This window comes from Aedes aegypti, chromosome 2 (assembly GCF_002204515.2).
Source record: "Aedes aegypti strain LVP_AGWG chromosome 2, AaegL5.0 Primary Assembly, whole genome shotgun sequence".
Classification (NCBI taxonomy): domain Eukaryota; kingdom Metazoa; phylum Arthropoda; class Insecta; order Diptera; family Culicidae; genus Aedes; species Aedes aegypti.
In genome coordinates this window covers 169793680-169807976 of record NC_035108.1, presented here as the reverse complement: position 1 = coordinate 169807976, position 14297 = coordinate 169793680, and the positions used below count along the sequence as shown (strand labels likewise).

The window sequence follows — 14297 nt, the reverse complement described above, 5'->3', positions numbered from 1 at the left end:
AGATGAGGGTCTGACGCCAAGGGTAGTTATTCTGTACACCACTTGAGCAATTCAACGAGAATTGCTCAAATACAGTGCATGGGCTGGTTTTAGTGGGTCGTCGTTGGTGCTGCATTCCCACCTAAGTTACCTTCTCAGGCGTCTATTTGCAGAATTCTCCCTTGTTAAAAAGACTATGGATGCGGTATCGATATTTTGTATTAAGACTATCTTAGTACTTCCATCAGGACAAACTTTAAAACTAAAAGTTTGCTTTACCTGCTTGAACACAATTCACAAGGTGTCCACTATTTCAAAAAAAAAAATCCTTAGTATTTCAAAAACCTCCCCAAGGATAGAGAGTACCTAAATAACCACGCTGCTTCTGATGATAACGGTAAATGAAACACTTCAAAAGATTACTAGGGTGTTTTATGTATTCTGGACAGAGCGTTACGCGTATACAATTTGGCCACCTTCATTTGATTTTGCCGTAAATGGCCAAATTATATACGCGTAACGGTCTGTCCAAATTACTTTGATCACACTATTTTCATAAAAATCGTAGGTTTTTACCCCGGGCCACACGTCATTTTTAAACTTTGCCTAAACATATAGTATAGCAGTTTAGCCATATATATAAAAGAGATTATGTTTATGTTCTGAGGAAGTTGAATTAGGATTTGAGAATTGTTCAGTACGAAACTAGAGAAAAAAAAACTGGTGCAATGATTATCACCAGCTGCCGGATTAGGAAACCAGAGGATTTTCTTTCCAATGAAACAAGCATGGTGCACTTCACATTCATCTATTGAAAACTATGCGCAACTATGTTGCAATCCGTAAAGAAAAAATATCCAAATTAAGTTTTCATCTCTTTAAAAAAAAACAGCTCGCTAAACTGATGAACCCCCCTTCTTTTTATACGACAACTTACGATTAAGCTTATTTAGCAGTAACGAGTGAATTCCCACAAGCGCTCGGTGGTTGGCTTTGGATAGATGTCCCCTCCTGGTCTGGTTCGCTATCCGTTCAAACTTCTCTGTAATGGGAGCAATGTTCAACCTTTTAACCATGTGGCTGCACTGCTCTAGCAAATAACCAGTTCGATGCTTTTGTGAACTATGCTTCTTCTGCTTTGGCGTAACATTTGGAATAGGTTCGATCGCAGATGAATCAAGCCGCGACTGATCCGAATCCGCATCTAACTGATCGTCATAGTTGGCAGAACTTCGGTTAGCATCGATCAACTGATCGGATGTATTCAGGATTAGATCTTCATCTAACGTATCCGATATGTTGGTATTGTTGCTACGTTCATCGAAATTCAAGTCCTTACACAAGTTAAACGAATCATCTAACGGCTTGTTTGTAGTTTCTACACCGGCTTTGAGCGGAGGTAACGCTGGCAAATTCAGTTCTTCGGGCTTTATTTTGATGAGCTTCTTGACCTTGCGCAGCTTCTCAAACTCATTCAAAATGTCCCCGTAGTCAGCATGGTCGAAAGAGGTGAAAATGTACCGTATGTGTTGGTTGATTTCGTCTCGGAAATCGGAAGACACATTCGTTTCCTCCGTATCCTGCAGGTGCTTCAAGTTCGACTGCAGTTTTGTCAGATGTTCGCGACCTGCTCTCAACCCGTACTGACCGAACAGAATGATGTTCAAAGTTCGCCGAATTTTATCGCAAGTTTTCGTGTTTGCCCCTTGCTCTTCGAAGTGTTGATAGCGTTTGAAAAGTACCTTGGCATTTTCGTAAGAACGTGTAAGCAACACCAGGTGGTCTGTGATATAGCGGATTGTCTTTTCGGTCGCTTTGGGTACATTATTGATAAGCTTCAGTTGTTCGTTCTGATGAGAAGCGTTGTTTAGGAACTTTACCAGTTCATTGTGAAAGTTGTCTTGATCAGTAGATAATCCGTTTGCCAACAAAACATTGCCGACCGTTTGGAACAAAATGCTCACCTTAAGCGAAAACTTAGAAGAAGCATCTTTGAGAAAGGCAGCTCCAATTGGCCCCAACAGAATTTTAGCATGCGGTTTTGTGAGGAAAATTTTCGCATCCGTCACGTGCTCCACGCTAGGAACTGGGGCGATTGCGGTTTCTGGTGTATTCAAAGGAATAAAATCCGGCATAGCCCCGGATGGCTGAGGTAGGTTGGCAGTATTGTCTTCGTAAAACTCCGAAAAACTGTAATTAGAATCTTCATTTGTTGGTTTAGCTTGATTACTATTGGCTATTGGGATCACTTTGGATCGATCTAGATCTACGTCTTTTGAATCATCATCGATCACTACAGTTTCATTAGGAAAATTGCTTGCTCTTTGAGTACCTTCAGCTTTTCTTCGTTTTCTTGCTTCTCTTTTCAGTTTCCGAGCGAGCTTTTCCTCTTGCCGTTTTTTCTCCTCTATGATTCCAACAGACTTTGCAAACCTATAGTAAAAACTGTTCTCGTTGGCAGCAAAAGATTTATCGAAATTGAGCTGATAGTCGGTCATGTCGCTAAACAGATTGAATTTGGGGCCTTGGTTTTGATTCTGCTGTCGAAGTTGTTCGTTCATGTGATACAATGGCTGGTAACTTTTGATTTCCGTAGTAGGGACCATTTGGCCAAAGATTTTGTACGCAGCATTGCACATATGAGCCTGATGGCCAGCTCGGGAACAAATGCAACAATGTTTTGCGTTCGGGTTGCGGACATATTGCTGCGTCAGGGGTTTATTGTCCTCGGTCTATGCCCCGTCAGGATGCCGGATTGATTTATCGGGTTTTTAAAATTGAGGGAAAAAGACGATTATCGATAAACGACATGAATAGATTTGAAATTGTCACTAACGAGAACACAGGGTCAGGTAGAGCGGGCATGGCGGTTGCGCTGAATGGTGCGTATGGTGCTAATTGTTGAATGGTGATGTACTAGTTTTTAGGCTACTTAATAATATAGTTTTATGATCATACTTTGTTATGAAAAATGCTCGTTAGTTGATCCATAACTGTGGGTTGACTCTAGTTCTAGATTATCACTATATGCCCGATTTGGAGCCATCGCTTGGTTATTATTGGTTAACTATAAATCAATGAAACTATGCTGAGCCTGCACAGGGCTACTGAGTATCATACAATACGTAGTTTAGAGATCTCATGCCTGAAGTAAGGGGCCAAAAAGAGACCGAATAGGTATCCAAAACAGACCAAGAATAACTCTAAGGATGTTTCTGAGAAGTAGTTGGGAATACCTTGTGACATTGCTCAAAGAACTGGATGTAGATGTTTTTCTCCAAGAAATTTGTCAAGCAAGTCCGGAATGTATTTGTCAATTAATTTGCTCCAGGAATTATCAGTAAGTCCCCAAGAAAATTGTAAATATTTTTTTAAACTGTTCAAAGAAATCTTGAAAAAAAAGTAAGAAATATGTTTAATGGAAATTCTAGAATAATTATGCGAAATTCTGGATGTTATCTTACAGTATTTTATAGAGGATTGCCTGGAAAACTTTGGGTGTATGGAATGAAGAAAGAAATTACTGGAATATTTATTGCAACAGTTCTTCATAGAAAACCTATATAATCGTACAAAAAATCAATTCATGGAAAAATCGAATTCTTTGGAAAAGTCTACAGAAGTAATTCCTGGATGAACTTCAGAAAAAAAATGTCTTGGCGAATTTATAGTAAAATCCTTTAAATGTTTCTGGAAAAACAGATTTCCTGGGGAAGTCCTACATCAGTTCTTAGGATAATCCACGAAGGAATTTTCGAAAGAATCTGTGAGAAAATAGTTTGAACAATTGCTGTAAAAATTAGCATAGAAACACCTGGAAAAATCTGAGAATTTTTGTATAAAATCCTAAATTAATTTCCTCAGAAAACCTGAAATGTACCTTTGGGGGTTATTCTGGTAGAATTCTTTTACAAATCTGTGATTGATTCCTTGTATGCAGTAACAACTGGAGATATATGTTCAATAATTATTCAATTAAATTTTAGAGGAAATTGTAGTCTAGGACATTTTGTATGACAATTTCTGTTCTCTTCTTTTGAAGGATTCTGTAAGAATTCTTTCAAGCATGTTGTGAGAACAGAAGTGCAGAATTGTTTGGAAAAATCTTAAAAGAACTGCTGTGGAAATCTATAGAAGAATATCTGGAGGGGTCTTTAGATGTGTTCCAAATTGTAATTTTGAAGTAATCTCTGGAATCCCTGGGAGATTTCCTATAGCTCTTCTTCGAGGAATCTATGTAGAAATTCGCGAAAAGCGGAGAATACGCCAAAGAATCTCTGGATCCTATGAGGTGACAATTGTCGACTCGCTCCCATTTCACTGTGTTTTATTTTCTTGATTTCATGCGCTTTTTGAATAGCTACTTTGTTACTTCAAAAGATAGGGTGATGATATGTTCTGCAAAAACATGGGTTTTTTCATGACAAACAACTTTGTAGAAAACACAAAAAATGTTAAAAATCATGGAAAAAAGTTGTGATAATACAATAAGATTTTAGGGGCCATTCACATACAACGGCATATATCTCGAAAAGTATAAGAAATAGAAAAATCGTGTCTTCGACAAAGTTGTTTCAAATTACCAATTCTACTACTTTGCCGAAGACACCATATGTCTTTCTAAATGTTTTGAAAAAATAGTTTTTCTATCTCACTGCTAGGTGGATTGATCACAAAACTTTTTGCGTCAAAAGATGCGTTTTAATACACCAAGAAACTTCTCCGAACAAACTATATCGCTCAAATCAACGGTTTGGGCGCTATTCGAAAAGCGCTTGAAATCGAGAAAATAAAACACCGTGCATTTGAATAACATTAGTCGTCTCACTCACTCACACGCCGCGCAGGATAAGCACATATAAAATTATACTTTTTTCGGAGAAAATTTGCGTTAAGGAAAGGACCTATATAGTCACATTGATTAGTTTGAAATTTCACCGTATGATGGCGCTAGCATAGAAAATGCTACTATATGGAGCTTACGTATTTGTTATGACGTTCTATATCTCAAAGTGCTTAGGATTTGGAAGAATGATTACTTCAGCAAAGTTGCTTATTGTATCAAGGGCTATCAGCTGCATGTCTAAACTCAAAAAAACTGTAACTAGGATGCGCTGGTGAGCATCAAATATTTCACACTTATATATCTTAAGTTTGAGTTATATTAGAAGACTAGTGACTTTGTCAAAATATTGTTCATTTGTTCGATGGCTACAAAATGCTTTTTCAGTTCGTTCCATATGTTGCCAGTAAGAGGAGCTAATGAGCATTAAAATTATAAACTCACATATTCCAGGATGAAGATCGAATAGCAGACTGAGTTTTCAGTAAAGTTTACTACAGTCACCTCTCCACATCTCGATATCGAAGGGACCATCGAGATAGGGAGAGATCGAGACAAAGTACGCACGTGTAAGGAATACTAAGTTCAAAACCACTCCGTTTCCAGGAATATAATAAACAAGCAGACGTCACTTCGTGTTCCAGAACTGCTTCGAAACAATTTAATTGGGTCTAGTAACCTTTGATAATGGGCATATCGACATACAGAGAGGAAATCGGGAACGAAAACCAACCAAGAACACATTGAGATAGAGAGATATTGAGATGTAGATGATATCGAGATACCGAGAGTGAAAATGTATGCAGAATGAAGGGTCCGAAGAAATCATCGACATAGGAAGAGATAACGAGATATAGAACATCGAGATGTGGAGAGTCGACTGTAGTTGGCATTTATGAACATTGAATATTTAAAACCATATGCCTTAAAATTCTTGGCTCAATCTTGAAAATAGGTGCTTTCGGAAAAGTTGTACATATGTGGGTTCTCCATAATCTGACATTACGAAAATATGGCGAAGCAAACGAATACCAAAGGTTTCTAAAACCGTAACCACAAAATTCAATGGTTCCCAACTGAGAAGCAACGAACTTTTTGTCGACAATACCTACAACTAAGTTATTAGCATTTCAGCTCACTAGTGCCCCTCAATTGCCAAAAATCTAACTCATCAGACATGTATCGCAAAGGCTGCTTATCAAACAACTAAACTTTTTTACTGATCTGCATCGACAGATATGAAAGATTCAAATTTTTAAAGCTCACTAGCCAAACTGCCTTGTTATGTTCAGTACTATGTGACAGAATATCGTAATGAAAAATAGTCCTGAACCTAACAACCAAAAATTAACATCGGCAAAATAGCTGTTTTGCATCGTGAAATATGAGTTGAAAATGTATGAAGTTTACTTGCACCTCCTAGCGGTAGAATGCATAACATTTTAGACATGCAGTATAAACCCGTTGATCTAACCATAACAACTTTGCCGAAAACAAAAGCCTTGCACCGAAAGTACATTAGCCAATATTTAAATTTTGAATGTGTTTTTAGCTAGCGCCATCGTGTGGTGAAATTCCCAACTAAACAATGCGTAATATAGTAAACCTTTTCCTGTTATAAATCTTCACCGAAGAAAGTATAATTTTATATAGAACTCCTTCTGAGTTAAATCGCTGTTTTTAGATCTTTTTTTACAATAACCCCTCTCCGCGATGAACCATCCCCCTTATGAATTTTCCATTTTTTAGTAAAACTCAATTAAAATCGCTCCAAAACTTCAGAAAAATAGATAATTCATTTGTATTTCGCGAAGTTACAACGATTTGAATTTGGGGTCAATATGACCCCCAAAACACAACGTAACTTGTTTTTTCGCATAGACATAAAGAAGGCATATAATTCGCATAGACATAAAGAAGGCATATAATTTTATAATTTTCATTTATTTTCTATCAGGTGATAAAGTTTCGACAGAACACCTTTCATATCCAATTGTTCCAGAACAGCTGTTTGAATCCGCACAAGAAACTGACCCAGGAAAATGAGTTTCCATGATCAAATTTAAGGTTTCAGCCGGAGTTTTCGTAGAAACTCCGTCATCTCGTTTCAAAACCTAAGCTGAGCGAGCTTAAGCGCTTTCTGTAGTCTTGGGACTACAGGGGTAGCGCTTATGTTACAATATGTTAGAACCCAAATCTTCTTTAGATTTTCTTATTTCCCTGTTATATTCAGTCAAAGCTGTTTGTTTTTGCTTTATTAAAAAGTTTACCTTTCAAGTTTAGCCCAACAAACATTTTTGCTGAACAAAAGCTGAACAAATCACTCTTAAGCTTATTTTATCTTAATAAACTATTGTTTAGCTACTGGTGTTACATGGGAGTGTTCCACCAGAGCACGTCTCTACTAGAAGAAGATTGCTTCATAGGACAACTAGTGTGGAACGAATATGGATATGTTTTTTTCATGCACATCTTGAGAAAACGACTCTAATTTTTGAATAGAATCGCTTCGAAAATAAGTTTCACCTTCTCTCCACTCAAATATGATATGCTAATGATTGGGCAGCTACACATTTTTTAGGGCGAGATTAATAGTGGTCAAGTTTGAAGTGAATGATTGTGGAAAAAGTGATTGAAAAAATCTATCTTGCCAGGAATTTAGAAAAAATTACCATTTGTACTGCAAGTTTAATCAGTACACCAATCGTTCGAAAACTAGTACGAACCATCAAATACTTACCTGTTCATCAAAGTTCAATACAGTGCACCATTTCTTTGCGCAACCACCACCGTCAATACCTTCCACCCCTGCGTTGCTATCGCCAGCAACAACCTTTCAATGCAGTAAAAACTGTCCTTCATTCGAACATGAAACGGTTGGCCTACGTTGACCCCAAAGGTCTGTAGAGGGCCGTGTACTGTGGCTACAACAAAAGCATTGTGTACGCTCCACTTTCAATCTGAAGGAAAAATCCGCCTACACAAAATAATAATACTGATACCTACCGTCGAGTGGTACCGGCGCCACTTGTCCGGACAATTTCTCTGCCCATGGCCTCGTATCCCGCACAGATGGCAGGTCATGTTCTGCTCCCGGACGCACGCTGGACAGCCACGTAGGAAATTTTTGGTCTTTTCACCACACTACCGAAACAAACAGAACGAAGAGTTAATAATTGTACCAATCATTTTTTTTTTTTTTTGAGTAATTTGGCATAAATTTTTTCTCATCACGAATATGCATCTTTTGAAAAGGGTGTAGGTAGGTATAGCTTTGGTTATGCCAAATGGCCATTAAAATGGCTATCATGCTAAATGACCTTATGCTACTTACCTTAAGGCACAACGTATTTGGGCACCGCACCTCCTGGTGACCTGCGAGACCACACATGTAACAGGTTTTTGGTTTGGGAGGGTTACGGCACTTGTAGCGCATGTGGCCACGCTCACCACAATTGTTGCAAATTATTTCCTTCTTGGGCGGGTCGGGATACTTGTCCTTGTGCACGATGGGCCAATATTTGTTAGAGCCTGGAAGAGAAGACATTTATTCTTTTACTAACGGAAGTTTTGAGACACTAAAATAGCACACTGTAAAAAAAACATTAATTGGCTGTTAGAGGTCAGACAGCAACATAATAGTGACTTTAGTGACCAAAATTACTGTTACCTGTCCGGGATAATACTTGATTAGGAGCCTTCCTTAGCCGAGTGGTTAGTCAGCGGCTACAAAGCCATGCTGTTTGGGTTCGATTCCCCGGTCGATCCAGGATCTTTTCGTAATGGAATTTTCTTGATTCCCTGTGGCATAGAGTATCATCGTACCTGCCACACGATATACGATTTCGAAAATGACAAATTTGGCAAAGAAAGCTCTCAGTTAACAACTTTGGATGCACTCAGTGAGGACGTAATGGCAAGAAGTAGAAGGGGAAGAATTGATTGTCATGAATGGACAAAAAGATGGCACATGGGATATTTCACTTCTCATTTCTTTTTTTCAAATTTCTGAAATTTACATATGTTCCGGAAAACGAACTCGTGATAGCATATTTAGCGAAATTCCTGTTCAACTTACTGGAACTTACTGGTCAAAATTCATAGAAGATTTTGAAGTAAAGGTACGAAACATTCTTTCCATGAACAGAACCGATGTTCAACTGTTGTTTGAACCTGGCAACTTGTGTTGAACAGCGAACGCGCTTCGTCTCTGTACCACGCCAAACCGGTTCAAACTTCTTGATGTAAATCTCAAGACCCTTCAGGCTAAATATATGTTTTATTTAAGTAGATTAACTAAGATCAATATTTTAGGTAACTTTATGCAAAAAAAAACAAAACAAAAGAAATTACTATAGGTATCCTACAACAAGACACGATAGATACAAATGGATAAGCGTGGATTTCAACTGATTTCTGTCTGTCTGTTTTGTGCCATCGCACTGTATATTGTTTTTCTCGATTTCAATGCGCTTTTTGAAAAGCGCCCAAACCGTTGATTTTAGCGATATAGTTTGTTCGGAGAGTTTTCTTGGTATATTAAAGCGCAACTTTTGACGAAAAAAGTTTTGTGTTCAATCCACCTAGCAGTGGATAGAAAAACTATTTTTCAAAACATTTAGATGGACATATTATGTCTTCGGCAATGTTGTAGAATTGACCAATTTGAAACAACTTTGTCGAAGGCGCGATTTTCTATCTCTTATACTTTTTTGAGATATATGCCCCTAAAAATCATACTTTTTATCATAACATTTTTCCAAGATTTTTAACATTTTTTGTTGTTTGTCATGAAAAACCCGTGTTTTTGCTGAACATATCATCACTCTATCTTTTGAAGTAACAAAGTTATTTATGAATTACTCTTTTTTCCATGGGGTAGTTTAGGCCTCTACAACTGGCTTCGGCGCAAATGGCCAAATTACAAATCATGAAAATAACCATATCTCCCCTTTCGGGCATTTGATAACAACTTTTGTCTATAAGCGTCTTTGCATGGGTTTTTTACTATCAAACAAATAAGCCTTATAAAACAAATTCGACTGATAAATCTTTTATTTTAAGAGATAGAAAAATGCAATGTTGAGCAAAAACACGCGTTTTAAGATGTTTAATAACTTTTTAGAAGACATGAAAAATGTTAAAAATCTAAGAAAAAAGTTATGAAACAAAAAAAGATTTTATACGAGTTTTTTCATACAAATTTGTGTACTTTATGTTAAAAAATTCGTACCACTTCTTTTACAAGATTTTGTACATTTTTCATACTTGTTTTTAATTATGAATGGTGGTTTACGGTTTACGGCTAACCAGCCGAGTGGAAGTTTAACAACTACCGAAAAGCTAAACATTACATATAGTTTGCAATAGGGCGATATTAAAAACTGAAAAGGCAATAGATGGCTCTTTTTCAATGGTAGTAAAAACGGAAATCCTGAAGCAAAGAAAGTACCCACGGAAGATGAACTAAACACAAAAAGTTATGCATTCACTTTACACATGACTTCTTATCCACTACTTTTTGATTCAGTTTCCTAATTGCAAGAAATTTACGATTTTCAATATTTTCCATACGTTTTGACAGCTCTCTGACTACCATTCTTCCATGCGCTTATGTTGAAAGTTTGAGAAATTTGAGAATCCAGCGTAGCGCGATTAGTGAGAGGAATACAAACATCAGTGTCGCCGCTCGGCGGCCGGTAAGAGAAAACTGAATGTTCGAAAGGTTGTTGTCTGTAATTTTTGCCGCTGGCGCCAACTGTTAGCGTTTGAGAACAAAAATAACAGTCGGTACCTATTCGGATTAAATGGACAAATTGATGTGAAATTTTGCCGAAAAAGTTACATGTCTTCTCAGTGAGAATCGAACTCACGACTCCCTGATCTCTAGTTAGGACGCGTTACCCCTACGCCATGAGAGGACTCCATGAACGCAGAAGTTAACCTGAATTCGATTTCAGCTCAATAATCACGTGGTCCTTTTTCGCAAAGTGCACCTCTTTCGGAAGAATTAGAAAAAGGACCACGTGATTATTGAGCTGAAATCGAATTCAGGTTAACTTCTGCGCTCATGAGTCTCTCATGGCGTAGGGGTAACGCGCCCTAACTAAAGATCAGAGAGTCCTGAGTTCGATTCTCACTGAGAAGACGTGTAAACATGTTCATTCGTTTTCTACAAAGTTGTTTCAACATCTTAAAACGCGTGTTTTTGCCTCAACATCGCACCTCTCTATCTCTTAAAGTAAAAGAATTATCAGTCGAATTCGTTTTAATAAAGTATTTGTTTGATAGTAAAAAACCCATGCAAAAGACGCTTACAGACAAAACTTTTTATCAATGTCGAGAGGAAGATATGGTACTTTCATGATTTGTAAGAGTTGTCTGCGCCATTTTGTGCCGAAGTCAGTTATAGAGGCCTAAACTACCCCCTTGAAAATAAAATAATTCATAAATAACTTTGTTACCTACTTTAAAAGATAGAGTGATGATATGTTCAGCAAAACACGGGGTTTTTCATGAAGAACAACTTTGTAGAAACAAAAAATGAAAAAACTTGGAAAAATGTTCTGATAAAAAGTATGATTTTGAGGGGCCATTCACATACAACGATATATTTCTCAAAAGTATAAGAGATAGAAAAATCGTGTCTTCGACAAAGTTGTTCCAAATTGCCAATTCCACAACTTTGCCGAAGACACCATATGTGTATCTAAATGTTTTATAAAATAGTTTTTTTTATCTCCACTGCTAGGTGGATTGATTACAAAACTTTTTTCGTCAAAAGTGGCGCTTTAATATACCAAGAAACTTCTCCGAACAAAAATCAACGGTTTGGGCGCTATTCAAAAAGCGCATGAAATCGAGAAAATAATACACAGTGGCATCGTTGTGAACCTCGGATGCAACCGAAGATTTGTACCAACATCTGAACCGCGGTTGCAAACCAGGTACAAATGAACCGGCATTGGAACCGGTGATCAAACCGATGTTCACTTTACACATGGTTGGGCTTAGGTTCAGGTTCAGGTACGAAATGTTTCGGTTTGAAACACCAAGAAGAGTACGAAACAGCCTGAACCAACTTGTTCGGTGTTCGTTTGGGAAGACTGAATAAAATGCATTACGTAATTAACATTTACAATCGGAACAGAAGTATACTTACGGGGCATATTGAAAAGCACGGTCGAAATGTTAAAGTCCTCACAATTCCAAGAATCGTTGTAAAAACTTTCGCATCTCATCATTCCAGCCGCATTCGGGATCATGATCCATTCGGCGCACTCCAAACATATCATCGTCCCTCCTTTTCCTGCTGGACGAACCGGTTGCATTCGATCGCACGATTCTTCATCGACCAAGCTGACCACTGGTGGCAAGGCACTTTTCTACCTCCACAACGGAATCCGTTTCGTTTTCAGTTTCCTCCTGGGCGTTTTGTCTCTGTGGCTGCAATTTCCACCACTCGCTTTTCGATCTGAGGCAAATTGATTTGCGTTGGCGGTTCCGTTGGTTCCACCTCTATGACCTCGGTCGGTTGATCGGTTGAAGCATCTTTCGAGGACACAGACGTTTGTCTTTCCTTTTCCAAAGGGGTTGAAACCTGCGTCTGTGGTTCCTCTTCGTTGGAACTGTCCTCTTCATTCTCGGAAATGGCTTGTACAATATCGGTCAACATCGAAGCAAAATCTTCATCCGAGTAGTGTTCGGAGTCTTGCTTTCGGCGCTTTTTTCCGTCTTTTCAGCAAGCTTTTCCGTACTGGTGCTGGTGTCGGATTGGTACGATTTGGAGCGCTTCGAATGAGAGGAGATATTTCCACCTTCGCTCTCATCGGACGATTCACTGCTGGGGCGCTTTTCCGCTGAGGGTTTCGTCTTTTTGGTTGAAGTGGCCGCATATATGCTGTCGTCTTCGATGATTTTTGAAGCTTTCGGAGCGGCTGCTGTCTTTTTTGGGAGCTAACGTTTGCTTGGGGGTTGACGATAACTTCGGAGCACCGATCTCTTGAGAAACAGTCGATTGATTGGATTTCAAACCGTTACGTTTATCTGGATCAGTTGTATCGCCTACTGGTCGCTACTGTACAATCGGAAGATATTGACGGGGCTCGCGCCTCGCGGAGATGTCTCCGAAGACTCGACGTTCCCCAGCGAGCAAAGAACCAACCGTGTGAGGAGCTGTGCAATCTAGTTCCTCATCGTTGTTCAGTCCTTCGATGAAACTGTCGTTCAATCGTGTACGATCGCTCTTGACCGGATGAAACGTCCGACATGATCGAGCTATTGGAAGGGCTGATGCAGCGTGGGGAATTGATCTTCTTGGTCTGCTTTTTCTTCTTCGATTTTGGCTGTGTAAACCATGTTTGGCGCCGTCATCTTCGCTATCTTCAATACATACCAAACGGCGGAGGGGCATCGGAATCAATACCACCTCAATCCGGATCTGAGTCCCTCGTGCAGATTCTTGACATTTGGCATCCTGTTCCATCTTCTCCTGTTTGATCGGATCCGGTGAAACATATTCGCCTTCCTCTTCCAACGAAGTATCCAGATCTATCGTAGCGACAAGTCCGTTGCTCACCAATTGCTGCTTTCTGCCGGCTTTTCAAGGCTTTGCTCTTTTCCCTTGAGCTTCTTGTACTGATCTAACTTCCGACTTCGACTGCTTACGGAATTGCTATTTTTGCTTAACCCTCTTTCTGGGACTGTCTTCCTCTTCTGTTTATCATCTGGATTTGGTATGGTTTGCTCCGGATCACCATCTTCTCTTCAACAAGCCTCCTCCTCCCAAAGACCCAAGAATCGATTTGTATGGTGTGAAAACCTTTTTCGTCTGAAGAGCTTCCTCTTCCACATTTGCTTTGCCATCATCCCTCACTTCGCTCGGTCCCGTTCTTCTGGGTTTGCTTTATTCCGGGATACGACATACGACTGTTCTGCTGCTGGAGGGAATCCCAGTAACGTTTGATCTTTGAGGAAGCAACCGATGCAGTCTGCCGGGCATTGTTAATTACGGATTTATCCGTCACCAATCGAACCGGACAGCGGCGCTTGGGGAAGTTTCCCGTTGAAGTTGACGACGGGAACTTTTGCGGATACTGCAATGGTTGTGTCTGCGGGGGATGAAATATGCGTCTCAGGTCCTTCAGCTGCGTGGTGGATTCGCGAGTATAGGCGTTCCTCCAGTTCGGCCAATTCGTGCTCGTTTAAATCCTTTGGAAAAGTCAAACATGTTTACCATCAACAAATAACCTTCAACCATCCAATTTTATTACTTACCATGGTGTGAACTTCAAAGCAACAAGCTTTGTTTGCCGAAGACAATAACCACAAGGGGGATTTAATAATGAAACTATTGAAAATCAGAAAAACTAAATAGATTACGCGGAACCACGAGGAAACTCGGTTCCTTCCATGGCACCCACACAAAAGCAGACGACGGATCACGACAGAAGACGGCTGTCGCTGTGCCAGCGAA

At 39.2% G+C, this 14297-nt stretch overlaps 1 protein-coding gene across 1 annotated transcript; it reads right to left on the bottom strand.

The window, feature by feature from the left end:
• Positions 1-771: 771 nt before the first annotated feature.
• Positions 772-14297, bottom strand: LOC5572197. The gene is made up of 5 exons (XM_021843107.1): positions 14099-14297; positions 11985-14032; positions 8157-8353; positions 7829-7966; positions 772-2711 (listed from the first exon to the last, which is right to left on the bottom strand). Exons 2-5 carry the CDS (start codon positions 12151-12153, stop codon positions 876-878), a joined length of 2340 nt encoding a protein of 779 aa, XP_021698799.1. The 5' UTR covers positions 12154-14032; positions 14099-14297; the 3' UTR covers positions 772-875.

Coding starts and splice junctions, on each gene's coding strand:
- LOC5572197 (XM_021843107.1), bottom strand. CDS start 12,153: ATGCAACCGGTTCGTCCAGCAGGAAAAGGAGGGACGATGATATGTTTG. Junction 8,354..11,984: donor CGTGCTTTTCAATATGCCCC/GTAAGTATACTT, acceptor CTTCTCTTCCAG/GCTCTAACAAATATTGGCCC. Junction 2,712..7,828: donor GGCGCCGGTACCACTCGACG/GTAGGTATCAGT, acceptor GACGGGGCATAG/ACCGAGGACAATAAACCCCT.